General features: G+C 50.9%; 2 protein-coding genes across 4 annotated transcripts in view; one reads left to right on the plus strand and one right to left on the minus strand.

Moving 5' to 3' along the window:
• Cacfd1 (calcium channel flower domain containing 1) overlaps positions 1–27009 on the minus strand; it is a 38571-nt gene that overhangs the window by 6901 nt on the left and 4661 nt on the right. The window contains exons 4-6 of one of the 3 annotated variants that reach the window (XM_055599830.1): positions 24605–24712; positions 24090–24181; positions 22323–23719 (exon numbers count right to left, since the gene is read on the minus strand). In XM_055599830.1, the coding sequence (XP_055455805.1) occupies positions 24091–24181; positions 24605–24712 (199 nt within the window). In that variant the 3' untranslated portion in view covers positions 22323–23719; position 24090. Of the gene's footprint in view, positions 1–22322; positions 24182–24604; positions 24713–27009 lie in introns of those variants that run through there. The other 2 variants (XM_055599831.1, XM_055599829.1) reach the window with 2 other exon arrangements.
• Positions 15523–21621, plus strand: Slc2a6 (solute carrier family 2 member 6). Its single transcript, XM_055599828.1, has 10 exons — positions 15523–15635; positions 16139–16301; positions 17272–17478; positions 18021–18120; positions 18570–18778; positions 19023–19175; positions 19748–19856; positions 20154–20339; positions 20551–20696; positions 21381–21621. The coding sequence occupies exons 1-10, from the start codon at positions 15547–15549 to the stop codon at positions 21534–21536; spliced, it is 1518 nt and encodes a 505-aa protein (XP_055455803.1). The 5' UTR covers positions 15523–15546; the 3' UTR covers positions 21537–21621.

The following is a 27009-nucleotide window of genomic DNA, read 5'->3' on the forward strand; positions in this document are numbered from 1 at the left end:
TCCCAGGAGGGGGCCTGTCTTGCAGGGATGCATGCCCTGTACTGAGGCCAGCCAGCCGCCACCACACCCCAGAAATTCTTCCAGGAGGCCTGGCTGCTGCTTACCAGCGACTGGAGGAGTCAAGGGTTTCAGCTCCCGCTGGGGGGAAGGCCAAGTCAGCTGCAGCTGGGCTTCCCAGAGGCCAGGGGCTGGTTCCAGGCCATCAAGTCTGGACTGGGCCAGCCAGCTTTGGGGGTGGGATGGGGGAGGAGAACTCATGTAGATGCCAGTCCTGAGCACCAGTGTAGCATTATATGGGTTAGCTGGAGCGCTGGATCCTGGGGTTAGGGACCCCAGATATCCAAGAGAGTTCCTCCTACACTTTTAAAAGGCCTCTTGGTACAGGGGCTAACCTTCATCTGAGAGCCTACATGTCCTGGGGTATCAGTTACCCAGAGGAGTGTGTGAGGCTTGCTACACTTAGATCTAGGAGAGAGGGAGTCCTTGTACATTCCAAGTACAGCTGGGATGGATTTTCAAGCCAGTGTACCAGTGAGCTGCAGGCTACTCCATGTAGCCTCTGCAGTCCAGCCCTTAGGGCCTGGAGGCCTTAATGTAGATATGTTGTCTAGACTTCTAAATAGGAGGGACGGACAAGAGCCTAGGATGGGAGGGGCAGTGTGGAGAAGGACCTATAGTACTACCTAGAGAGAAGAGGAAAGCAAGAGAGAGAAGTGGAAGAGCCTGGCCCCTCCCGCCTGGGTGCTGAGCCTGGGAGCACCAGTATCTCAGTGGGCCCTGCGACATGCCAGCAGCAGAGCTCCAGGCTCAACACAGCAGCACCCCCTGCTGGCCACAACTCCTGCATAGAGCCTGCGTTGCACAGCATGTGCTACACATACCTAAAACTCACAGGCCCTGCACACTAGGACGTCCTTGATGGGCATGACTCTTCCTTGGCAGTAAAAGGTAGCCTGTGATTTTCCTCTCCATCTGTATCTAGATTAAGAGAACTCAAGAAAACAGAGAAAGCCACAGCAGTGTCTCCATGGGAGAATCTCTGTGACGTGCTCCTCTGTGTGGCCAGCCCGTCTTTGATACTAGGATAGTATATTCACATGGATGCCATTCACACAGTACCCTAGGAGACCGTGGCTGAAGGAAGAGTGCCAGGCAGCTGTGTACGCAAGCTGTTGGCTTGGTGGATGAAGGGCTGGGCTATGTCCGCTGTCGAGGCAGGATTCCTAGCTTTCCAGCCCCTCTCAACACTGCTTACAGTGAGGTCTATAACTGGAGAGAGGGGACAGAAAAAGGCAAGAAGATCAGATGGAAAGGGATGCCAGTATGGAGTACACCCATGAGGCCAAATTCAACAAATGTTCAACAGTATGTGTACTGCAATCTAGGCTATCTAGGAGCTGGACCAGCCTGGTAGTGCCAGCCAGTGATGCTAAAAACTCTGTTCCAAATCCAGTGCTCCCACTAGCCCAGTGTGTCAGGTCACAGAGCAGTTGCCAGTCTCCCAGAGCCCAGATTGGAGGTGTTGAGGGTGCTGACTGATGGGTCCCCATAGAATGACAGGGGCCCTTAGGGAAGTCTTCCCTCCCACCACTAGCCAGGAAGAATGTGCTGTACTTTTAGACCGAGGCATTTGCCCCACCACCCCCAGCAGTTCACCAGGTGCAAACAGGCAATGGAATCCAGCAGTGTAAACATGTAGAAGGATATGTCTGTTGCTCATCTCAGTTTGCTTCTAAGAGGAAAGCTGCCTGGGTCCTGGGTAAGGAAAATACCCAGAGGCACATTCTTGCTGGGTTCTGGAGCTTTCCAACACCCATCTAGTTCACTCTCAGTGGGGTCAATCCTACTCATAGGCCTTATCTCCTAAAGCAAGCCCTGGCCTTCCTGCTAACTTCCAGGAAGGTGGCCAGATCCTGGGTATCCCAGGGTCCTCTGCTGTAGGTGGGAGGCAATGCCTCCTGCTGGTACAGGACAAAGGAGAGAGGAGTGACGGGTGGGGTAGAGGCAGATAGGTCATACAATAGTGATAAAGAAACAGACCTCAGATGCCCTGAACATCTCCATCTCATCAACCACACATAGTCCGTCCCAGGGGAGCTAGTGCGTCCACCTCTGTTCCCCTGAGGTGCCCTCAGGCCTCCCAGCAGAACATTTTTTGGCATAGTCTAAACTGTCGGCAAAACAAGATGAAAATTTAGTAATTGCTTTTGGCTAGGAGTCCACAGGCCAGCTCCAGCCAAAAATAACTCAAAGGAAGTATCCCAGGCCACCTGTGGCCCCAGGGGCTCCATCTGGGCTCAGTCTGAATAAGAAGCAGGTGGGGTCTTGGCCTGACCCTGACATTAGCTGGTCAGGACAGCAGGGGAGAGGCGAATACTAAGGAAAGGGAGCAGGACAGAGCAGTAGGGTTGTTGCTTAGCCCACTTCCGGCCAGAAATATCTGGCCATCCAAAAACTGTAATGTCATTCTTGAGCAAGAAAAGCAGCTGCTTTGCTACTTAGCAGCTGTGAAGAGTTGGCAGTGCCCAGGAGAGGCTGTTAACTGAGGCTACAAGGAGGTGGGTGCCAGGCAGGCAGACAGGTACTTAGTAGCTTTGCCCCTTCTGGGACTTCAGGCTTGGCCAGTCCCATCTTATAAATAAGGAAATTGAGGTTGTGGGGGAAGAGCACACGGTGAGGGCTCAAGCCTGGATCACTGGGAAGGAACCCTGGAATAAACAGAAGCTGTCCCTGGGGTCCCACATACAATAATGGATGGGGCAGCAGAGGGGACAGAACCTGTTCCCTCTTCCTGCCCCTCTGCAAGATGTCTCTAAGACTTAAGTCAGGAGTGTACAATGTGGAGGGGGCATACAGGTAAACAGAAGGATCTCCCAGGACAGGGCTCCCAAGCAAGTGTCTGCCTTTCAAGGATGAACATAGTCACTCACCCCTGGCCACCTACTTCTGCCCAGTTGCCCATCTACAGTGCTGATCCCTTATCCTTCCCCATCTGTCACTCCCATCCCTATCTCCCCAGAGCCTGTGATCTTACAGCACAAGGAACTGATCTCACAGGGGATAAAGAGGATAGAAAAAAGATGGAGGCTGGCCCAGGGCCCTGGAGCCATAGATGGTGCTTGGTAGCATATGTGCATGACCTGGCACTGCTCACCACCTCCACAAAGAAGGTCTTGGCTTCCTACCCTGGGCTGCTCTCCTTTTCCCTGTCTTTCTCCTCTCAGATGACTGCTGGTCCATCTAGAGAGGCAGCCAGGCAGTAGCATAATCAGACTGTCCTGAGAGCCACCTCTGCCTGCCTCTGAGGACAGTGACACTATTTCACCCCCTTCCCTCTGGATGAACAAATGATGGGGGGAGGTTACCCAGATCTGGAGAATACCACATGCAACTTAGAGTGTTCAAGCCCTTTATCTCAAGTAAGAAGGAAGCAAACAGCCCTAGTTTATCAGATAGAAAGCCCAAGATGTTTCCATCAAGGGCTTAGAGCCAACCCTGCCCCAGAGCCCAGCCTCCACTTCATAACTAGAAAAGACCACAGCATATTCAGTGTCCACCTGCCTTCAGCTACCCTTCTTAACAATCTGTGCTGGACATGGTGGCACATGCCTTTAATTCCAGCACTCAGGGAGGCAGAGGCAAGCTGATTGCCAGGCAAGGCCAGGCTGGTCCAGAAAGCAAGTCCAAGACAGCCAAGGCTACACAGAGAACACCTCCCCCGGCAAAACAAACAAAAAGCAAACCAACAACAGAAATCCACTTATACCCCAAGGAGACACTGGCCTTGCCCCTCTGTGAGCCCTTGAATTCTCCCTGTAAATGTTCACCTGTGTTAGACCTGGCTGGTAGACAGTTCCGATCCATACTCATCTCCTAAAGAGAGCTACACATGCCCCTCCTCCTCCCCCATCCTTACACCACTTTTCTGCCCCTGCTGCTGCCACCATAGAAACACCACATGGATAAAGGCAGACACATACACACGTGCACAGAAATATGGGTGTGTACAGACACTGTTACGCACACCTACAGCAACACCCTCTCTCTGCAGGCTTCTGGAGGATGACTCCAACAAGCCCTACTCTTGGACTCTCTGACACACCTGGTAAAGTCCCTGAGCCCATCCTGTCACCCTTTGTAACAGCCAGCTCACCAGAAGCACATATTTTTGTAACCTCAGGCATCTGGCTGCCTTGTGCTCCCTGGAAGAGCCGAAAGGGAGGAGACAGGCAGAACCACAATGTTTACAGAATGGGCCACTGAATTATACAAAACAATATTTTCCCTGCAGATGCAATTTCTTCCTGGCCTGTACTCTCCCCAGGTACTTGTGCTGATCGGCTGGGCATGTGAGAATCCAGGAACAAGGCCAGATGGAGTGAGCTGGCCACTGGAAACGAGGAAACCACAAAGCACTTTCACGAGTCCTGTTCAACAATGCATGCACATGCCCTTGCCTGCACGCTGAGCTTGTTGGCGTTGGACCTGTGAGCAGAGCCTGGATTTCAGGCAGGCAAGCTGGGAAGAGCTTTGCCCAATGCCCAGCTCTCCCCAGCCTCCCTGAAGCCTGAAATCTTCATGACTTCCAGGATGATGCTGATACAAATGCCTGAAGTTTGCTCAGTGATCTCAGGCATCGAGAGAAAGGACATTCATGCTCGAGCTCTGCACCTGGTCATCTCTCCGTGTGGGTGGGGGGAGGTGCTAAGAGAGATGAGGGGATTGTGATCACACCTGACAGGAAGTGACAACCACCTTCACCCAAGGGCCCAAGACAGAAAACCTAGAGAACAGGAGGAAACAGGTATCTCTCTTCTCCAACAGGGATAGAGGTGAGAGAAAAAGACCAGAGGCTCCAGGAGCCATACTTGATGCTCTGTTATTTCTCACACTCAGAGCCTCACTGTGGCAGTCTGGCCCATTGTAGTCCCTTGAGAGTTCCATTTCTCTTTCCCTTGACTGCCCTCCTCAGCATACCAGCTCCTATCCTGCTGGTGGAAAGGCATCACCCAGCTCCCAGCCTTTGCCCTCAGTCTACCACCTGAAGTGCCTATCCGCACTGCTTCAGGGGCTACCATATACCCCTCTAAAACTCTCTGAGGCCTCCTAAACCCCTGTCCACTTTTCACCTTGCTTGGGAAGACAGGACACAAGTGTTGGACTAAGGCTGCTGTCATGCTCACCAGAGGAGTTTGTCCCCAGTGGGGTACACAGCCATGTGCTTTATGTTCCCAGGAGCAGCACTCTCCGCTGGGCCCCTGGTATGGCCAAAGAATAGTTCAGAAAACACATCTCAGCACTCCCCCTTGCAACTAGCCCCTCCACTCCTGCTTCTATGAATCCACCAAGACTCTGAGTTCCTTGAAGGAAAGCCAGCATCTGGGGAACAAGAACATCCCACAGTCTGAGACATCCCTCCTGGAGATACCAGCCAGTCCATAGGAGCCCCGGATTATCTACTCCATTCTCTGAAAACTTTAGTGAACCCTTGTCCAGGCTTGGCAGAGCAGTGATCCTGTGGGATGTGGATACCTGCAAGGTTCTTGAGATATGTTTGTACCACAGTCTTGCCCTTGAGACCCAACCAGTAGATTCCCTACCTGAAGATCAGCCATGCCTGAGAAAGGTCCATGGAACTCAACTGAAGGCAGTGTCCTGGGGAGGGGACCACCAGCAATCCCCTTCACACAGACCTCAAGACAGGAGAACTGCCTCCTCTCTCCCTAGTGGCTTTTTACAACAATCACAGAGACTGAGATGGGGAGCAGACATAAGTAGCAAATGTCAAAACAGTTCTCACTGGGCAATGGCATCCGTGCTCAGCCAAAAACCTCAAAATTCCATGCCTACAAAGAAAAAAGGAGAGAAAGAAAAAAAAAATGCCCATCCCTGGAACACCCCAAAGGGAACATCTATGCAGGTGCGATAGAGCTGCATGCTTTGACCACCAGGTGGCAGCTGAGACCAGTGCATCTTTTGGAGGCGGCTCCTTTGCCCCCCCCCCCCCCCCCCCGCCCCTCCATCCCATCAATCTTCTGGGTGAGTGCTGTAGAGTCAGGGGCTATTGTACTGGGAGAGGATATATCACAGAGATGACCCACAGAGAAGGCCACCCACTGGGCATCTTCCTCAAAACATCCAGAAGGCACTACCATCACACCTTGAAAAGTAGGGAAACTAAGGCCTAAAATGGAGAAGTTGACTACACAATTAGCCTCACTCATTGACACAAGTGCTTGGAGTCATTCAGCTTTTATCTGAAGCCCTCAGCAAGGCTTTCCAAAGATAGGGAACACAACTAAAGCCAGGCATCAAGAAGAGTGGACCAGGTGAACATGAGCTGCCTAAACAGTGGTCCAGCTGTGGACCAGGCTGTATGAGCCCCCCATACCCCAACGGAGTCTCCTAGACAGTTTCACACAACACTGAGTGCATTGTCCTAGAGCGGGACTAGAAGCCCAGCTGTCCTTCTGCCCTCCACTCGGGAAACCACTTAGTAGGAAGCTTGGCAAAGTGGAAGGAGGTTTGGCAGGGTGGCCATGCCAACCAGAATGATATCAGGAGGAACAATAGGATGAGGGCTGCGGCCAGGGTGACAGAGGGCACCAAGTCTGAAGCCTCTGTCTCATGTATGTCATCACCAGGAGCATCTCCAGGGGCATCAGGAGCCCCAGACAGCTGGGTGTCAGAGACCTTCTCCTCTGGGGGTCCAGGGCGGCCCATCTGTGGGAAGGAGGAAGGGTGAGGGATGGGGCCTCTTCTGCATTTGTGCACTCACCACTTGTTCTCTGTCCAACTCCCTGCTTAGAATTACAGACCAGAGTGGCCATTAGGTACCCCACCCAGCCCTGACAGGGACCCTATACTCCTGTTTTCTCCTTTGTAAGGGGGCTGTTGAAGAGCCCTGGGAAGGCAAGGGTCAGGTGAGCCTCCTTCCGCACCACCACTGGCTTCAATTCACCCTCCATACCTCCCCTTGAGATGCTGGAGAACTTAGCCCCACAGTCACAGTCCCGGAATGCCACTCTGCCAGTTCCCAGGGGCACTTAGAGGCTGTCAGGCTGGTCTGGAAGGAGCTGGGTGAAGCCTGGGAAGGAGATACACTTCACCCTACCAACTGACCCCCACCTACAGGTGAAGTGGCTTCCAGCTTACATCCACCCTACAGATGGGAAGCCAGAGGCTCAGCCAGCAGGGAGGCTCCTACGAGGCTCCAAGCATCTACAAAGGCAATTGTGGCCGCCTCAGACTTGGATTATATCAGGTAGCTTCCAGGCAACCAGTCTTAAGAGCCCCTTTTCAGGGCAGGGAAGGACTTGAGATCTTGTGTGCTGGAAGCAGGAGGAGGTGTTTCCATTCTGAGATCTATCTCAAGCTGGATCCCCACGTTCCTCTCACCTGCATGGTCCCTGTGTGGCATCTACCTTTTAGGAGTACAACCCTTAGAGTAGTTACCTTCAAGCCACAGGGGTCTCATATCCTGGGGGAGTGTGCCCCTGTACCACCTCCTCTGAGCGGTTCCAGTTGAGGCCTTTGTTCAGCAGTACCCACCTATGGATAGGGGCAGCATGCCTGGGAAAGAACTAGATAGAGCTGGGCTGTAGAAAACTGAGAGAACCAGCCAAGTGCTACACCTCCACCTGTGTGGGTGTGTCCACAGAGAGGGGCAGCTAGCAACTCAGAGGAGGGCTGGGGCCCCTCCCAGGCCAGCCTTTATCCATTACCTGTAACCCAGAGTCTTATACCAGGGAGTGGCGGGTTCAGGAAAAGGAGATTGTGAGTTGAAGTCAGCAAGGGGCTTCCAGATGCTGTAGTGCCCAGTGCTGTGCAGGACGCAGGGTAAGCAGAGGGGAAAAGACCTTCACACATAACCAGAGGCTAGGTCCCCAGACATCTAAGTCAGACACAAGCAAGAGAATGCAGCAAGCCCCCAGCAAGAGGGGAAGGCAGCCTTAAAGATCCTTGCGGAGGTCAATAACCTTCAAAACAGATGTTCATCAAATTTTTCAGTTAAAGAAATGAAGTGTTGGGGCTGGAGAGATGGCTCAGAGGTTAAGAGCACTGGCTGTTCTTCCAAAAGTCCTGAGTTCAATTCCCAGAAAACATAGGGTGGCCCATAATCATCTAAATTGAGATCTGGTGCCCACTTCTGGCCTACAGGCACACATGCAGGCAGAATATTGTATAATAAATAAATCTTTTTAAAAATTAAATAGATGAAGTGCTGCAGGGGAGGGGGGGTGCACACCTTTAATCCCAGCACTCAGGAGGCAGAGGCAGGCGGATCTTTGTGAGTTTGAGGCCAGCCTGGTGTGCAGACTAAGTTCCAGGACAGCCAAGGCTCTTACACAGAGAAACCCTCTCTTGAAGAAACAAAAACAAAACAAAGCAAAAAAAAAAAAAAAAAAAAAAAAAAAAAAAAAAACACACCCCCCCAAAAAAAAAAAAAAAAAAAAAAAAACCCCCCCCCCCCCCCCCCCAAATGAAGTGTTAGCTGAGTGGTGATGGTGGCTGTAGTGGCAATGGCATCGGTGGCAAGTAATCCCAGCAATTCAGGAGGCAGAGGCCAGACTGGTCTACAGAGTGAGTTCCAGGACAGCCGAAGCTACACAGAAAAACCCTGTCTCAAAAAACAAACAAACAAAAAGTGTTGAAGCCACACAAATACCCACAACAGAAGACCATTAGAAAATCAAGGTTTATTACTCAGCAGAAGCAGGACAGAGCCTGGGGCCCCTTACCAGCTTCCTGTTCTTTTCAATCCAGAAACACCTGTCCACTTAAAGGAACCGCTACACCACAAGCAAAAGGAACAAACCTCAAAACCACAGCACAGAAGTGTGCACTTTCCCCCTTTCCCCACCCACCCACAAGAAGCCTGAGCCAATGGGCACTGGACTGCTGCAAGCCTGGAAAGCCTGATCTGAACCACAGCACACAGCCTACGGGAGGGGCAGTGAGAGGAGAGAGCAGACACCCAAAAGAACCTTCTGGGCAGCAGTGATGTGTGTCTTAGCTAGAGGCTCTCCAAATTGTCAAAACCCATGAATAGACAGACTTAACATGATACACCTTAATAGAGTTGGGGTTTGGGGGGTTAGCTTGGTTTGGTTTGAAACAGGGTCTTACTACATAGCCCTAGCTAACCTAGAACTCTCTATGTAGACCAGACTAGAGTCAAACTCAAAAGATCTGCCTGCCTCTGCCTCCCAAGTGCTGAGATTAAAGGCGTGTGCCACCACACCTTATCAAATCATATATTTTAGGCAGTTTAGAATGCCATTTCTCTACCCAGAGCCAAAGACAAAATCACAACCCATTCCTTTTTCTTTTTCCCTAGATCTTACTATTTTGACCAAAACAAATAAATACATAAATAAATATATAAAATCATGTAACCAAGTAGATTAAAAAAAAAAAAAAAGGAATCTAAGGACAGTAAGATGACTCAGTGGGTTAAGACACCCGCTGCCAAGCCTGATGACTTGAGTTCAGTTCTGAGGACCAACATAATGAATGGTGAGAACTGATTCCCACAGTTGTCTTCTGATCTCTACTCTCTGTCACACAAACATACACATCAAATAAATGTAATAATAAATAAATAGATCTATAAACTATCCCCGCTTGACCAGAAGAAAATAGTTTTCCTGTAGTAGAACACTGAATCCTGGTTCCTTAATCCACCTCCTTTTCACACCACATTTTCATTCTTAAAAAGAATAATCAAGATATTTCTCCATCCTTAAAACCAGAGTGTTGTCAGAGTAACAGAAGGTGGAGTCCAAGCTGACTGCAAGGAACCAGCATCAATGACCAAGCCTACTAATGTCTTGACTTTTAATAGCTTCGTAACAGACTCCCTCAAGATGTAGACACTAAAATCACATAGGCGACCAGTGCTGAGTTGATCTGGCTACTTCAGGCTGAAACAGGGTAGAAGGGTTTATGTCTTCAATGTTGCTGGACTTCAGCCCTTGGAAGAAGATCAGGGGACCCAGATAGATAGAGTTGGGTTCTCTGATCTACCCCTGAGGGTAGATCAGCTCTAAAAAGAAGGAAATAAATTAAGGAGGCAGCTAATTACACAGCTCCAGGGACAAATAGAACTGTACAATATTACAATAGAACCTGTTTTGAACTTTCCAGAGAACTAGAGACTTCAAGAGCAATGAAGATGCTATTTATCCATAGGCTGAGTGATCTATGAAATAAGGGAGGTCCATAGCTTTGATGAGATCTTAGGAGATCAAATCCAGGGATAATTTTAATGGCCAGCGTTGGGGTATTGCTGAGTGAGTACCAGTTAAGAGCCCATAACAGAGGAATTTAATGATCTGGGGGTAAAGTGCTACTCAGAGACAAGGCCAAAGAAATGCACTAGAGTCCTTTAATCTGCTTATAGCTGGAGTGGCTGCGATCATCCCACCTATCTTAGTAGCCTGTAATCAGGATGTGTTAAAAACACACAGAAAGGCTGTCACTGGAGTGCCACTAGTGGTCATCTTCAAGAGTCAAAGGCCAGTGTCCTCAACACAAGTGAAGAACTGACTAGAGGGGGTGCTATCAAGGAGAGAACTTAAAAGTTTACCCATGGACTAAAAAGATTACTCAGTGGTTAAAAGCACAAGCTGCTCTTCCAGAGGACCCTGGTTCAATTCCTAGCACCTATCTGTAACTCCAGCCTTAGGAAATTTGAAGCATTTTCTAACCTCCATGGGCACCAAGCATGCATATGGTGCATTGACATGCATGCAAGAAAAGACCCATATATGAATAAATAAGTTTAAATAAATAAATGTGCCTAAAACAAACATGATGCCTGGCCTGCAATCCCAGCACTTGGGGGAGGGGCATATCTTAGTCAGGGTTTCTATTACTGTGATGAAACACCCAGAGAGCAAGCTGAGGATGAAAAGGTTTATTTGGCTTATACTTCAGAATCACTGTTCATCACTGAAGGAAGTCAGCATAGGAACTCAAACAGGGAAGGAATCCAGAGGCAGGACCTGATGTAGAAGCCACGGAGGGGTGCTGCTCACTGGCTTGCTCATCACAGCTTGCTCAGCCTGCTTTCTTACAGAACCCAGGACCACCTGCTCCATGGTGGTACCACCCACAATGGGCTGAGTCCTCCCCCATCAATCACTAATTAAGAAAATGCCTTCAAGCTGGGCACAGTGGTGCCTGCCTGTAATCACGGCACTCAGGGAATCTAAAGCAGTTGGATTTCTGTGAGTTCCAGGCCAGCCTGGTCTACAAAATAAGTCCAGGGCAGCCAAGGCTACACTGAGAAACCCTGTCTCAAAACAAAACCCCACCGCCAACAAATTGCCTTACAGGGTTGTGTACAGCTGGATCTTTTAAAGGCATTTTCTCAGTTGAGGCTTCTTCCTCTCTGATGACTCTAGCTTGTAACATAAAACTAGCCAGCACAGGAAGGCAAGCGCGATGATCAGCCATGCTTGGCCTTGACAATGGAGTGACTTCAGCCCAGCCTGAGTTACAGGAAACTGGGGGTGGGGGGTGGAAAGGTAGATCAGAGGCCAACTGGAGGCCAGGGCAGGGGCAATGTTTGGCCATGTACTGTCCCTTCCAGCCTCCCGACAGGTCTAGCATCTATTTGCCAGCTTTTTTTCTCAAGAGGAGCCCCTGGCCATCTCATGTTGCCTGTTTTTGCTCCATCTTGCTCCAATAGCTTTAGTTTCCTCTTGTTTCCTTAGAAAACAGAATTTGTTTAGTTATTTTATGTGTATAGATACCCTAGGTTTACATACACACACACATATGCCCATGGGCCAGCTAGCCTGAAACACTGACTGAAGAAAACAAAACAAAACTTGCTGCCCTTGTCCCATGCAGTAGGAACAGCTAGAAAATATCATGGGAAGTACAGTCACAAAGATACTGAGTCAGGTTAGAATGGGTATAGTAGGAGCCAAGAGGACAATGAGAGCAAAAGGAAGTGACTGGAGGTGAGTCCTACTGAAAGTGGGGAAGTGAGGGAGATTCCAGAGCCAGCAAGACTGCTAGAGTAGAGGAAGTTGTAAGCAGAGAGCAGAAGAGAGTTCCATGGTCTCAAGGGAAAGGAGTCCCCACCTTGCCATGATAGAAAAGGAGATCTGATCTCAGCTAGTGGGAACACACACACACACACACACACACACACACACACACACACACACAAATGTCACCAGAATGTGCTTTAGATTTGTCCTGGATCCCAATCCTTGGTTTTACAAACTATCAATGGGGCAGGAGCCACTGAAAAAAAGAGCAAGAAGGGGTAGTGGTGCCCCGTTTGTGACCTTGCTCTCATCTTAGGAACATATGAAGAAAGTGGATAGAGATAACCCTTTTCATGTTGGTGAGGCAGTCAAGTTCTCATAAATAAAGCTACTAAAAGCACTTAACTGTGACTTAAAGTCTTAGCTTCCTTGAAATCTACTGAATTAGAAAAGCACTTGGCCAGTGAGCTAGATGGTTCAGTGAGTAAAGACACTTGCTGGGAAGCCTGAGGGTCTGAGTTTAATCCCTCGGACCTATGTGGTAGAAAAAAAAGAACCAACAATTGCAAGTTATCCACTGACCTTCACATGTTTTCTCCCTCTCTTTCTCTCTCTCTCTCTCTCTCTCTCTCTCTCTCTCTCTCTCCCTCCCTCCAGATATCCTGAGGCCTGGAATAATATACCAACGCACATGGTCAAGGCAGCACAGTGCCTTTATCTTTTGTCATGGGACAGGCTCCAGCTGCTCTGTTGCTCCCCTTCCTTCCCCTGAATTTGAGCCAGGATTGCTCTTGGTTATGGTGGATGAGGGGAAGAAGAAGGCATCCCAGTGAGTCAGGAAGAGGGAAGAGGAAGTTAACTGCTTCACCCGCCTACATCACATCTGCAGCCACTGACCACACAGGAGCATGGGGAAAAAAATGGTTAGAAACAGGGAGCTTGCCTTGCCAGTAGAATACACAAACCTGCTTTGTCCACTGGAAGGACAGAAAGTGTGTGTGTGTGTGTGTGTGTGTGTGCGCGCGCGCGCGCGCGCACGCATACATGCAACATAAAGAGAGAAGAGTTCGGAGAACAACTTGGAGGTACGTAGTTGGTTCTCTCCTTCCACCCTTTGGGTCCCAGGGGTTGAACTCGGGTTATCTGGTATAGCAGCAGGCATCTTTTTCCACTGAACCATTCACGAGCCCAGGACTAAGCAGGTTACTGGCAAGGCAAGCTCCCTGTCTCTAACCATTTTTCCCCATGCTCCTATGTGGTCAGTGGCTGTGGGATGTGATGTAGGTAGGTGAAGCCTTTAACTTCCTCTTCCCTCTTCCTGACTCACTGGGATACCTTGTTCTTCCCCTTGTCCACCATAACCAAGAGTGCTCCTGGCTCAAATTTAGGGGAAGGGAGGGGAGCAGCAGAGAGGCTGGAGCCTGTCCCAAATTGGCACTATAGGTTGGGTGCTGAGACCTTGTCTCAAAACTTTTTTTTAATTTTTATTTTTAAGGAGCAACTATGATACTTCCTTAAAAACTATGTTGCCAGGATACATGAAGTGGGGTTCAAAACTGATTATGTGAGAGATATCCTCAAAGACCACCAAGTTTTCTAGTGTCTGACTACCTACCTAATCACAGGTACTCGGTGGACTGAGGCAGAAGTATTGAAAGGCCAGTCTGGACAACCTAGTGAAACTAATTTCAAAGTTAGATTGCGGGGGAGGGGGGCAGCTGGGATGCAGCTCAGTTGGCATAGTGCTTGCCAGAGTTCAATCCCTGGCCCAGAACAAAACCAGGCCTGCAGTCCCAATTGGAGGTGAAGGCAGGAGGGTAAAATTAAAGTGGTTAGCCACCTAGCAAGTTTGATGCCAGCCTGGAACACATAAGACCCTGTCTTAAAAAACAAAAGTGGGGAAGGACCCTGAAGAGATGGTTCAGTGGTTAAAACAGGCTGCTCTTCCATAGGACCCAAGCTTGGTTCCCATCACCATTAGGTGACTCAAACCTGCCTGTAACTCCAGCTCCTAGAAGTCCAACACTTCTAGCCTCAGAAGCACATACTCACAGACAAACATAAAATAAAAAAAATTACATCTTAAATTTTTTATGTATATGAGTGTTTTGTTTGCATGTACAGCTGCACCACATAAGAGCTGAAGCCAGAAGAGGGCATCAGTGGCTCTGGGACTGGAGGTACTGAGGAGGTTTGCGCAGTACTGAGGTACTGTGCTCTCAACTCCTGAGCCACCTCTCCAGCCACCAAAATAAAAATTTTAAAATATATATTCTTGAGCCGGGTGCAGTGGCACATGCCTGTAATCCCAGCACTCTGGGAGGGAGAGGCAGACAGATCTCTGAGTTCGAGGCCAGCCTGGTCTACAAAGTGAGTTCAGGACAGCTAAGGCCATATAAAGAAACCCTGTCTCAGAAAACACTCTCTCACACACACATATTCTTGAGTTTGGATTTGGAGTGGACCACCACTGAAAATTCACCTTCCCCCCCTAAGCAACAGACATGCAAAGGAGACGTGGGAAGGAAAGAAGAGGTCTGGCCAAGATGGGTGGTTTTCTGGCCTCTACTGTCCTCTGTGCAGTGTTTCTATTGTAGTAAAGAGGAACTGAGACTTCTACAACGCCCTTTACTGTTTTAATAGTCTAGTCACAAAGGGTCAGCTTAGAAATGTGAACAGGAAGTGAGTCCACTCCTACCTCTGAAGAAGTCCAAAGACAGAAATGGGCATCTTGCCTGTGGCTTTTCCCACCCCCTAGAATGGACTTCCAGAGAAGTTTCTGTTTCGATTTTTCTTTGTTTTGTCATTGTTATACCATTTAATGGAATGATTTTTAATAGTCCCAAGGTATTTCAATAACCAGGAAATTCCAAAGGTCAGAAATGTAGCTCACGGATAGATTGCTTGTCTATCTCTGGGTTCTGTCCCCAGCTACGGGTGAGACACCCCAGGGCACCTGGTAGAGTTGCCCCTGTCTCTGCTCAGGCCTCTTCCCACCTACTGCACCCACCGAAAGCTGCCCAGGTTCAACTTGGGTCAAGAGGCAAGAAGTGAGGTAGCAGCTGTAGAAGTGACATCTATGACACAGGAGAGGACACAGAATAAAGCAAGTGAAACAGGAAAAAAAATCCGCCATGTGACCTTGACAAGCTTAGACCCTCCGTGAGGCCGGAACCAGACACAAAGCAGTCCACGCTCTTGACAGCCTGGCAAAATGAAGCTCAGCGGCCTTAGCCGTTGGGTCCCAGGCCCCTGCAGGCACAGGTGCCTGCTCCGGCCGCCCGCTGTGGGCCCTGCCCTTGGAGCGGGTTTCCCCGGCAGAACCCGGGGCCTCAGGGCGCACGCGGATGGGCGCGCCCCAGAGCCCGACCGCATCCAGCATCCGAGGCGTGCGGTCGTCCCATTGGACAGCACAGCCCTGCAGGGCCTCCCTACAGCCAATCGAAGCCCTAGGGCGGAGCTTTGCTTGCGCTTGGGGCTCCGGCGGATGCTTCAGTGCTGCGGTGGAGTCCAGCTGTACCCGCTGACCGCACCGGCCATGCAGCAGCCTCTGCTAGGAGCCGAGGGTCCGGACTATGACACCTTTCCCGAGGCGCCCCCATCGCCGGGAGAGAGGACGCGGGCCGGGTGAGAGTCGCAGGGCGTGGGGTTGGGAGGCTGGGAAGGCCCTACCTCCAAGCAGGTTGGAGATCTTGGGCCACAACTGACTTCTGGTGAGTGGCCACCAAGAGTCATCTGACTCTTACCGCATGCTCACAAGTCCTATTTAAAGGGTTAGTCCACCATAGAGAAGAGAGCCTCCAAAGGAATACTGGGTGGGGTCCCCACCTGTCACAGATAGAGGCCAACCTGAAGAGGAGGAGGGTCTTGCCTAAGATTACAGAGCAAGCTTTGATCATCACAGCAGGAGGCAGGACCCCACCCCTAGCTGACACCGTGGGGATTTCCCAGAGCTTGCTGCTCAGGCCTCAAGGAGTTAACAACTTGACTGGCCCTGGACCCATGCTTCTCTCCCTGTTATCTGCTGAGCTGGATGGCCACGGGACTCAGGGAAGGCAGCAGTCTGGGTACCCAGGGTCCATTTAGAAGACTTGACCCTGGTCCTTTGGTTCCACCCCATCCCCCACCAGGGCCTTGCAAAACAGAAGGGTGTTCCTGGCCACCTTTGCTGCTGTGCTGGGCAATTTCAGCTTTGGGTATGCCCTGGTCTACACATCCCCTGTCATCCCTGTGCTGAAGCAATCTTCTGACCCAGCACTACATCTGAACAAAATCCAGGCATCATGGTTTGGGGTGAGGCCTGTTCTCTAAGTCAGATGGGGTAGTGGGAGGGGAGCATGGACTCACTCAGACTGTTTACCACAGAGAACTAAGATCACCTAGCCTTGGAACCTCCCCTAGAGCTCCCTCACACACTCCTGTCTGCTAGTGGTGATGACAAGACCCATGAGGAAGAGACATCCTACAGAGTTGTGGGGAACAGCTGATGTGAATATTAACCTATCCTATACCCAAAGCCAGGCTGACATCCTCTGGGTGCCTGGAGGCTGTGTAGCTTTAGAATGTCAGCAGACCCTGAGTTAGACTGCAACTTGACAACCGAGCTAGAAAGAGGTTGGGTTTCCTGAGCGTTTCAAGTGGGGTGGGCATATGCAGGGCACATGTAGCATGTACTGAGCACACGCTAGACACTCTGTGAGACATTTTCACTCCTGGGGGTCAACCGTGTTCTCCCCATAACACGGCTATGAAACTGAGGCTTATACAGGCCACACTCTGTGTCCTGATCCCCTGTTCATGAGTAGCAGAGTCCAGGGAAATCCCTTATTCTACAGCAACTCCAATGACCCCAAAATCTTAAGGTCTCAGGACTTCAAGTCACAGGGTTCTCTTGGGTAGAGTGGGTGCCATGGAAAATGCCTTTAATCTTAGCACTTAGGAGGCTGAAGTAGGATATTCAAGTTTTTGAGGCCTCCTTGGGCTAAAAAAAAAAAAAAAAAAAAAAAAAAAAAAAAAAAAAAAAACCACGGGATACTGCTGGACAGAGCCACTGTGGACAGGTGGCCCTACTGCACCTCTAGAGCAGAATAGTAGTCATGGCACCCTTAACATATAGTTGTCCACAGGGGGCTGTGCACCTCTACTGACAGGGAGTTCTCTGCCAACGAATGCCTGGTGCCTGGAGCAGCTCTGGGGAATTAGCTCTAGGCTTTAATGGGTGTGAGAGCACTTAAAGCTGTTACGTCTTCTTGCACCCCTGCAGTCCGTGTTCACCTTGGGTGCTGCAGCCGGGGGCCTCAGTGCTATGTTACTCAATGACCTCCTGGGCCGGAAGCTCAGCATCATGTTCTCAGCTGTCCCCTCAGCCATTGGCTATGCACTCATGGCCGGTGCCCATGGCCTCTGGATGCTCCTGTTGGGGAGGATGTTGACAGGCTTTGCTGGAGGACTCACTGCTGCCTGCATCCCGGTAAGGCCAGATGTCTCCAAGGCCTCAGGGCTCTTCTGGGCCACCCCTACCTTGCCCAGGAAACCTCAGCTCCCTCCACCAAAGCAGCTGACATCATTGTCACCAAAAACTTCCAACCCTGTGCTTTGACTTCTGTTCAGTGCATTGCTCAACTGAAGAAAATCTGTATTGAGCAAGGGATGTGAAAGGAAGTTCCTGTCTTCCACCCCCACCCCTGCCCCAACTGCTTACCTCATGCAGTACCCCATACACACACCTATTCTCTGGCCAAGCCCAGAGGGAAAAGGGGGTCACTAGGAGAAATACAGGCACTCTGCCAGCCCCAAGTCTGAATACCCTAGGCTTGGTTGAGTTCCCCCAATCCATATCCATCAGAGCTGAGTACTTCTGCATATGTCTCTGCTAGGGAAGGGAAGGTCAGAGGCATGGTCAGCATAAGACTCCTCATCCCCTCTCCAGGCTCCCAGGTCCCTCTCTCACCCCAGTGGGCCCAAGAACATGCATTCCCACTAAAGTCGCAGGTTGGGGCATGTACCTTGCAGGTGTACGTGTCTGAGATTGCACCCCCTGGTGTTCGTGGGGCCCTGGGGGCCACACCGCAGCTCATGGCCGTGTTTGGATCCCTGTCTCTCTATGCCCTCGGCAAGTATCATCCTGTACTTCAGCATTCAGGTTCTGGAGATGGGGGGAATGGAACTTTCCCTTAAGGAAGCCAGCACTGACCAGCAAGACACCTGGCTTCCTAGACCCCACGGGAACCACCTCTCTGAGGCCTGTCCTACTGCAGTAGCCTCAGACTGCCCTCCCACAGCTCAGGGATGTCTTGTATCCTGTCAGTTTATGAGGGAAGCCTATCCAGGAGTTTGCCTGCCTGGGCGATGGGGGTGAGAGCCCCAGGCTCAGCCTTCCCAATACTCTCCCAATATACTGAGACCATTTAAGGATCTCACCGTAGCACCAGGATCCAGACATTCCTCGCAGCCCCTCATTGCCTCTACTACAGAGACTTGGGCAATCAGGGAAAGCTAGGCTGGGAGAGTAATGAGGTTACTCAGAGGCCCCAGCCCCTCACTGAAGCCTCTCTCACCCAGGTCTTCTGCTGCCTTGGCGATGGCTTGCTGTGGCCGGGGAGGGGCCTGTGCTCGTCATGATCCTGCTGCTTAGCTTCATGCCCAACTCACCTCGCTTCCTGCTCTCAAAGGGCCGCGATGAGGAAGCCCTGCAGGCCTTGACCTGGCTGCGAGCTGACTCTGAGGTCCATTGGGAGTTTGAACAGATCCAGGACAACGTGCGGAGACAGGTGCAGCATGGGTGGGACTGGCTGAGCGTGCTCTGTATGGCCTTGAACATTCACTAGGCCTCTTTGGTCCTTGGTTGCCTTTCCTCAAACAAGAGTGGTGTTAGTATGCAGAGCCCATGCATTCTCTGTTGGCCCAGCCTCTCCTGGAAGAGAGGAGGTCTCCCCTAGCCCCACAGGTGCCAAGACAGGGTGGCCAGGGCTGGAGAGCCTGGCACAGCCCCTCAGCAGCAGCTTTGTGTTCCAGAGTAGCCGAGTGTCATGGGCAGAGGCCCGGGACCCCCGTGTGTACCGGCCTATTCTCATCGCAGTCCTGATGCGCTTTCTGCAGCAGCTGACAGGCATCACACCCATCCTCGTATACCTACAGACCATCTTCGACAGCACGTCCGTGGTGCTGGTGAGAACCCACTTGGCCAGCACTGCCCAGAGTCCTGAGGCTGCTGGGGAGAATACAGGCAGGGCAGCCAGAAAGTTAGGTGGCTGAGAGCTACACAGCGCTGATTCACACCCTGCCTCGATTACATTTTTCTCAAGTGAAACTTAAGTGTTTTTAAAAAACATACAGAAAAACAAGGGAAAAAAATTTAACAGAATATGGAACTCTTGGGACCATGGCCCCAGGCTCAGATCCCAGGGGGGACCTGTGAGGTCTCTAGGAGCCCAATTCCACCCCAGGTTCTTCCTGCAATGAGGTTTGGAGATGAGAATGACTCAGGTCTACCATTATTGTCTAACCAGAGTCTGTGCCCAGTAGGACTAGGAGTCGGCATAGTAGATATGCCCCTGCTGGGAAACCCCACAGTAAGGGTGGGATGCAGAGAAAGTACGTAGGGCTCAGTACTTATCATGGCTCATGGCAAAAAAGGATAGTGACCCTGGACTTAGGGCTGAGTGCCCTGAAGTACATTAGTTCAGGGTAGGACACAGAACATGGAACCAGGTCTCTCAGCCCAGTGTCCTGCCCTACAGCCCTCCCAGGAGGATGCAGCCATAGTTGGTGCTGTGAGGCTCCTGTCTGTGCTGATCGCTGCTGTCACCATGGACCTGGCTGGCCGTAAGGTCCTGCTGTATGTGTCAGGTGAGTGCTCCCAGTTTGATGTGTGCCTCTTCTCCTACAGCCACTGTATTAACAATTTCTGGGCCATACTCAAGCCTCTCTAGCACATGGTCCAGGACATAGCAAATGGCAGCTGTACAGACAAAAGCAAAGGAGCCCACCCACCCAGCTTAGAGGTGTGGCACGAGCCCCTGAGCTTGCTATTCTGTGTTGTGGGGAGGGGGTGGTTGCCCTTTCACAAGGTAGCCTTGCCACCCAGAAAGAGGTGCTATGGGACCTGGAAAGGACCTCAAGCTTGAGGTGCCCATGTGTCCACAGCATCCATCATGTTTGTTGCCAACCTGACGCTGGGACTGTATGCCCAATTTGGCCCGAAGCCTCTGACCCCCAACAGCACTGTGAGCCTGGAGATTGTGACCCTGGAGGCTACAGAACAGCCCACAGCCACAGCCTTCAATTATCTCACTCTGATACCCCTGCTGGCCACCATGCTCTTCATTATGGGTAGGAGGACCCTGGCAGTGGGGACAGTGCTGGGGTGGGCTGTTGGGAGCTGGGGAGGGGGGGCAGGAACACAAGGGTTTTGCTACTGTCCTGGTTTGCCTAAGGAGTCAGGAAACCATAGAATAGGGCCTTTTTGCAACCCAGGAAACATAGGCAAGACTGCCTGAAGGTTCCCAGGGCCTGAGCCCAACTGCTCCCCTCTTCTGGACAGGCTATGCCATGGGCTGGGGGCCCATCACCTGGCTCCTCATGTCTGAGGTTCTGCCCCTGCGTGCCCGTGGTATGGCCTCAGGGCTCTGCGTGCTGGTCAGCTGGCTTACAGCCTTCATCCTCACTAAGTACTTCCTGCTGGCAGTGGTGAGTGTCTGACTCCAGGACTCCCAGCAAAGTTCCTCCACTAGCATTCTCCCTTCAGCAACCCAGAGAGAGGGGCACCAGCCTTTTATGGGCTAAGAATGGCCAAGTGATAACACAACCAAGGCTATTATAAGAAACAAGAACACTGGGTGGGGGTGGGGTTTGGAGGAATCAGATTACCCCTCAGGCCCAGAATACAGCCCAGAGCTCTGCCCATATTACCCCTTTTACCTGCTTTGTTCCTTAACCTACTAGATGCTAGGCCTCTCTAGTATAACCCTTGGTGTGAAGTCCTTCCTAAGCATAGCTCCCAGCCCTGCAACCCAGCAGGCCCTGAAAACACCTGAATGCTGGCCAGCTCCACACTACCAGGGAAATCCAGCTAGGTCAATATAAGGCAGAGCCTGCTCTGCCCATTCAGTGGTCAAGGTTGAGAGGAGGGTTGACACAACCTGCTGCCTACCAGACCCTGGAGGCAGCCCGGAGCTTGGGTGTGGAGGGGTACCTAAGAGTGGAGTCTCCAACAGGATGGCTGAGGAGCAGCTTGGGAATAGTAGGGAAGGCTGGGAGGTTTCAGAGCAGAGCCAGAGGAAGGCCCCACAACTCTAATACTAGCTGAACCCATGAAATTATGGCTGAGGGTTGTGTCTGCTCAGTGACTCCTTCCCCAACTCCCTACTGCAGAATGCCTTCGGCCTCCAGGTGCCTTTCTTCTTCTTCTCGGCCATCTGCCTGCTCAGCCTGCTCTTCACAGGTTGCTGTGTGCCTGAGACCAAGGGCCGCTCGCTGGAGCAGATTGAGGCCTTCTTCCATACCCAAAGGATGTCCTTCAGGCCCTAGTCAAGGGCTTGCCTGTAAGGGGCCAAACCACCCGAGCTGCCTATGCACTGGCCGCAGATTCACACCTGCAACAGGAGCAGCAGCGTCCCTGCCATCAGCCAGAGCACAAGACCAGCCAGAGCACACTTCTGTTCACCAACTGTGGGCTGGTGGGCCCCAGCAGACAACCTGCTGTAATACCTCAGCTGAGACCCGCAGGGGAGGAGGCAGGCCAGCCCCAAGCTGTGCCCATGAAAAGGTTGTTGGGACCTCGGGCCTAGTTCCTCCTATATGCAGGGCCATGATGAAGACAGAAGACAGGAATGGAGGTGGCAAAGTAATTCTGTATAGGGACTTTGTCATACTCTGTTCTGATCAATCGGCTATAACGAGGACAGGGTCCTGTGCCCATAAGGGTCTTGGGAACACCAGACTTGCAAAAGCCAGAGCATAGGACCCAGGCCAACCTTGGATACCTCTAGTTTGCAAACTGTTCACTGTTTTTAAAAATAAAGTAGTGGGGCCTGAAGCCTCAGGGAAGAAAGGGGAGTGGGATCTACTCCAGAGAGAAGCTCCCTACCCCAGGAGCCAGGCTACCCCAAACCTGGCCCAGACTGCCAGGGCACTCTGGATGTTACAACAGTGCAGAGAAAACAGTCGCTACTGTGGGGCTGAGTGCCAGCTCCCCCTCTATGGATAGGCTCTTTTCTTCAAGACCCTGTGAGCAGGCTCAGGCCAGGCTAGGCCCAGCTGGCATAGACAGGGTCTCTCTGCAGTTACAGGCACTGAAGACAGATAAACTTCGCATGCCAACTACAACCTTGCTTTACTCCAAGGGTAACTCAACCAACAAACAAACCAGGGTGGTGGCAAAGAGAGCCACAGAAGACACCCAGACACAGACAAGAATGGGGCTGGTCAGTGCCCATTCTCAGAGGCAAAGCAATGGGCTCCAAAGCCATTGTGCCACAGACCTGCCAAGAACCTCAGGACATAAGTGACCACCCTACACTGGTCTATATCTGAGGGCCTCTACCTTTACACCCCACCCTAGCCTGCCTAGCACAAAATGGACTTCCCTAGTAGGATACAATCTTACTATACATGTAGCCATTGAGTTCCATTGCCAGGGGCAGGAGGCCTGAACAGAGTGACTTGAGTCTCCTGCTTACACAAGTAACCAGAGGAGCAGGTGGGGCCTTTACTCCTCCTAGGAGGTAGACAGGTCTTACTGTGAACACAGGCCCTGACACACACAATCACACACAGCCCTTGAAGCCCACCCCTGGCTTGAGAAAAACAGCCTCTGATAAACTGTGACACCTCTGACACCTGTCCCACCAAGCCAGCTACACTATGACATTGGTTCAGCATGGCCAAGCTCTCTGGAGAACTGCTGCTATCCCCAAGGCCCATAGATCAAAGAGCCTCTATCCCAGAATGCCCACTACTCCTTATATGAAACACTGATGAGCTAAAGATCCCCTAGAAATGTGACAACTTCAGGCCTGAGTTCCATAGAGCAGGCCCAGCTGAAGGTCTAGCAGAGGAGGGAGGCAGGGCTCAGAATTCTCCCTATCATCTTCAGCCAGGCCACCAAATATGTGCCTAATGGCCCATTTAACCAGCCACTAGTGCCAATGTCACCGGACAGTAGGAAAAGATAGCAGTGAACAGGAAGGATAGGGTACAGCCAGGGCATGTCCCTGGAGCTCTCTTCCATCACAGTAGCTCTCCATGCCCTAGCCATGCAGGTATACTCTCTATGGTCTGGTACCTGAGAAGGGGCCAGCTCTGTATGAGAGGTAGCCCTAGCTCTGCCCAGCTTTGCAAAGGCTGCCAGGGGCAGGTTGGGAGGAATACCTGAGGTCAATCCCTACTAATAGGGAGCCTGCCAACCCTGACAAGGAGGGTCTCTGTGCAGGCTAGCAGAAGTACACATCCCCAACACCCAACACCCAACACCACACACACACACACACTTCCTAGCACTGGGACCACGGAACATCCATCCAGCCCTCTGGCTACTGCCAAGGCTGTTCTTCTGGCCAGGAAGCTGCATCCTGGGAGTGCCATGGATTCTTAAAAGACCAAGCATCTCTCCTCCTGTTGGCAGTAGCTGCCCTCAGGACACTGTTGTACTCATCCTCTGCTCTGAGGATAGGTGCATGGAACAGAACTGTAGTCCCAACTGCCACTTGGACCTAAAAAGGATAAAACCTGAAATGGCAGGAGCCTGGATGATCAGCCTCTTAATCAAGTGTGGGCCACTGTGTTCAAGGGAGGCTGTTCTTAGGTCTGGGAAGGGTCACCAGCACAGAAATCTGCACCATAGGCTGACGGGAGTGAGTTCATCCCATTCATATCCTATGACCCAGGCCTTCAGTACTAGTGGGGCAGGAGCTCCAGGTTTAGTAGGTCCAGAGAACAAGGTAGGCACAGGAAGACTCGAGGCATGGAGACTTGCAGGGACTCCTCTCCCAGGCCATTTCACAGAGTTGATACTCAGCCTTTTGCAGAATTAACACAGAACCCAATGGCGGTAGGCAATGAGGATAGGCGGCTGTGCCTCACCTCACAGCTCTCCCTCCAGAGTCTCAGCCAGCTTCTCCTCGTCTGCCTGCTGCCTCTGCTGCTGGATCCGAGCATAAGAAATGGCATCACCCCTGGAGAGAGAAAAGGAGGTGTTCCATAGGCACAGTCCTTTCACCACCAACTCCCAGGCTGAAACCCAGGTGTGGCGTGCAGTCAGATTCCCCCAGGACTGTGCTCCCCAAAGGCCACTGTCAAAGGGGCAGAGGCCTTGATACTCTGAGAAGGACACGTGTTGCCTGGCACTGACTGAGCTAGGGAAGAGATGGCAGCTGTCTGCAATGTCTGGTGCCATACCTCACTGTGTACAACCCAAGCAAGAGGGATCACCTAGGTTGTCCCTCATTGCTTGCCTCTCTTCCTGAGATTATGAATAAGTCACTTGTGGCCACTACGTAACAACTAGACAAAGGGCCCCACTTAGACCTTCCCCACATGAGATGAGGTAGCAGGGGCAGCAGAAGAGGCCCCACCCTGGGACTGAAATGCAGACGCACTTTTTGCCCAGGGCAGACAGTCCGTACAGCACCCCGGTGGCAAAGGCGATGGCGTTGCCCAGCAGTGTGGTCAGGGTCAGGCTCATGACGATGGGGACGATGGCCATCCTAGGAGAAAACAGAGGTCAAAGGTGCATCCCACCCCATGCTGCCCCTGTGTTCTCCTCAAACATCCCTAAAAATCCCATCTGTTCCGGGGACAGAGTCCAAAGCCATATCAGGTCTTTGTGGCAAAATCTGTGAGCCACACAGGGTTAAGTAGCAAAGATCTGGGTAAATGTCCCCATTATCCATGAAAACGGTGAGGCTAGACCCAGAGTGTCTGGGGTATAGTCCATCTGTGACCAAGTTAGCCTCTTAAGGCTCTACTCCACTGTACAGTGGGGTCGAACCTGACATCAAGGTGAGGGCTGCTGGCCACTTATCTCACACCCACATCACAAGCACTGAGTGAACACTCATCAGTACAGCCACCCTGGGCCAGCTGTGTTTCAACAAGCAGAGTGTGGGCCATCTCACACTCTGGGGAACACTGGACCCAGACGGGTATGGGGCTTCAGTGGCAGCCTTGCGCCACCTGGTGGTGGGTCCATTCAGCCCTAAGAACTTCGAAAGCTCAATCTTGAGGGATGGGATTTTCCAACATGAGGTGAATCCCAGAAATGCTGACCCAGGAAGATACTGGAGCCTGTAGCCCAGACCTCAGTCCAGTCACTTCTGGAAAGGAGGCTCACCAGGCAGCCGGATGATACTCAAAGCCAACTGTACTCCTTGGACTTCCGATGTAGATGTCACTGAGGCAGAAGTGCTTCAAAGTGCGGAGGGTCCTTGACTTAGACGGTTGTGCTTGCGGCACTCAGCAGACACTGACTAGAGTGCTGAGCCCCAAGCTTTATGGGCCACCTTCTAAGATATCATCCCAAGTCACAATACCTAGGATCAGGGCTTTAAGCATGGTGAAGGTTGGCGGCAGATGTGTTTGGTAGGTGAGGTATGCTACCATGTTTTCAACAGAATATTGGTCTTACCAAAATGGAAACCTGCCATAAGTTGAGGATCCTTTATAATAAAATAATAGAAATCGCAAGAGAAAAGACCACAGCAGGAAAAACATTAACATTAAAGGCAAATGACAGGGTGGAAAAATCAGAATGGAAAACGTAACAAAGAAATCTGAGGTCTTTAATACTGAAAACACACAGCCTGCAAAGTCAAAAATTAAGGCGCTCAAAAGAGTGGACCAGAAACCTTTTAAGAAATAAAATGAATGTGAATACACAGGAGCATATATTACTTCTTAGACAATGAGTATAACATAGCTCTAGGCACTGGGTGGGGGAGGAACATCCAGATGGCCTCTTGAGAAAGCAACTGATTCATGCGTGTTAAGATCTTTTGAATGATCATAACCTTTGGTCTGGTAATTCCACACCTAGAAACATGCCCTAAGGATGTCATCATGGTAGTTCTGGCAGACAGATATTCACAAGACTTGATCGATATCAACTCACAAATTAAGACAAAGGCTCTGAATAAATGTGCTTAACACTATCATTAAAAGGAATGTCATAGTTTTTTGATTCCATAGCAAGTCAAAAAAGCAGGTACAAACTTATGTATAACAGTTATAAGCATGTTGAAGGTGAGCTTCAAAAGTGTCTGGATTCAGACTGGAGGGACACATGCCAACAAATGAATAGGTAGTGACGTCTGGAGTGATCATTTTCTACTTTACACATGACTTTTGATAAGCATACACTACTGTCAGCATCATGACAACACATCTTAAAAATCCAAAAAGCCATATATGGTGACTTATGCCCTTAATTCCAGCACTCTGGAGGCAGAGATAGATAAATCTGTGGGTTCAAGGGCAGCTAGGTCTACATAATGAGACCATCTCAAATACAAAGGGAAAAGAAAAAGGAAAGGCGTGAGGAGATGGCTTGGTGGTAAAGTGCCTGGCGCACAGCCGCAAGGGCCCGCTTGGATCCCCATACAAACCCCAGTCGTTTGGGGCTGGTGAAGTAGAAACAGGCGGACTCCTAGAGCTCACTGGCCGGGCAGTCTGGCCAGATCTGTGAGCTCCAGGTTCAGTGAGAGACCCTGTCTTTAAAAATAAGTAGAAATGAATGGGGAAAGTACCTGCTGTCTACATCCAATATTTTCCACACACATGTGCACCCACACGTATGTATGCATGCACACATGCACGTGCGCACATCACACCATGCTACACTGATTAGAACTGTTTGATCCTATGAGCCCTTGAGATTTAGACATATGAGAAAAGTGCCAGCAAGCACACACTCATTGTGTATTCTCACTGTAAAAGCCACTGAGCCCCTACCAAACATAGGTCTAACCTGATCATAAATATAATACTAGTGATTGTGATACATACT

This window comes from Psammomys obesus, unplaced genomic scaffold, assembly GCF_907164565.1.
Source record: "Psammomys obesus unplaced genomic scaffold, mPsaObe1.curated_primary_1811, whole genome shotgun sequence".
Taxonomy (NCBI): Eukaryota; Metazoa; Chordata; class Mammalia; order Rodentia; family Muridae; genus Psammomys; species Psammomys obesus.

Coding starts and splice junctions, on each gene's coding strand:
- Slc2a6 (XM_055599828.1), top strand. CDS start 15,547: ATGCAGCAGCCTCTGCTAGGAGCCGAGGGTCCGGACTATGACACCTTT. Junction 15,636..16,138: donor GGAGAGAGGACGCGGGCCGG/GTGAGAGTCGCA, acceptor ATCCCCCACCAG/GGCCTTGCAAAACAGAAGGG. Junction 20,697..21,380: donor AGTACTTCCTGCTGGCAGTG/GTGAGTGTCTGA, acceptor TCCCTACTGCAG/AATGCCTTCGGCCTCCAGGT.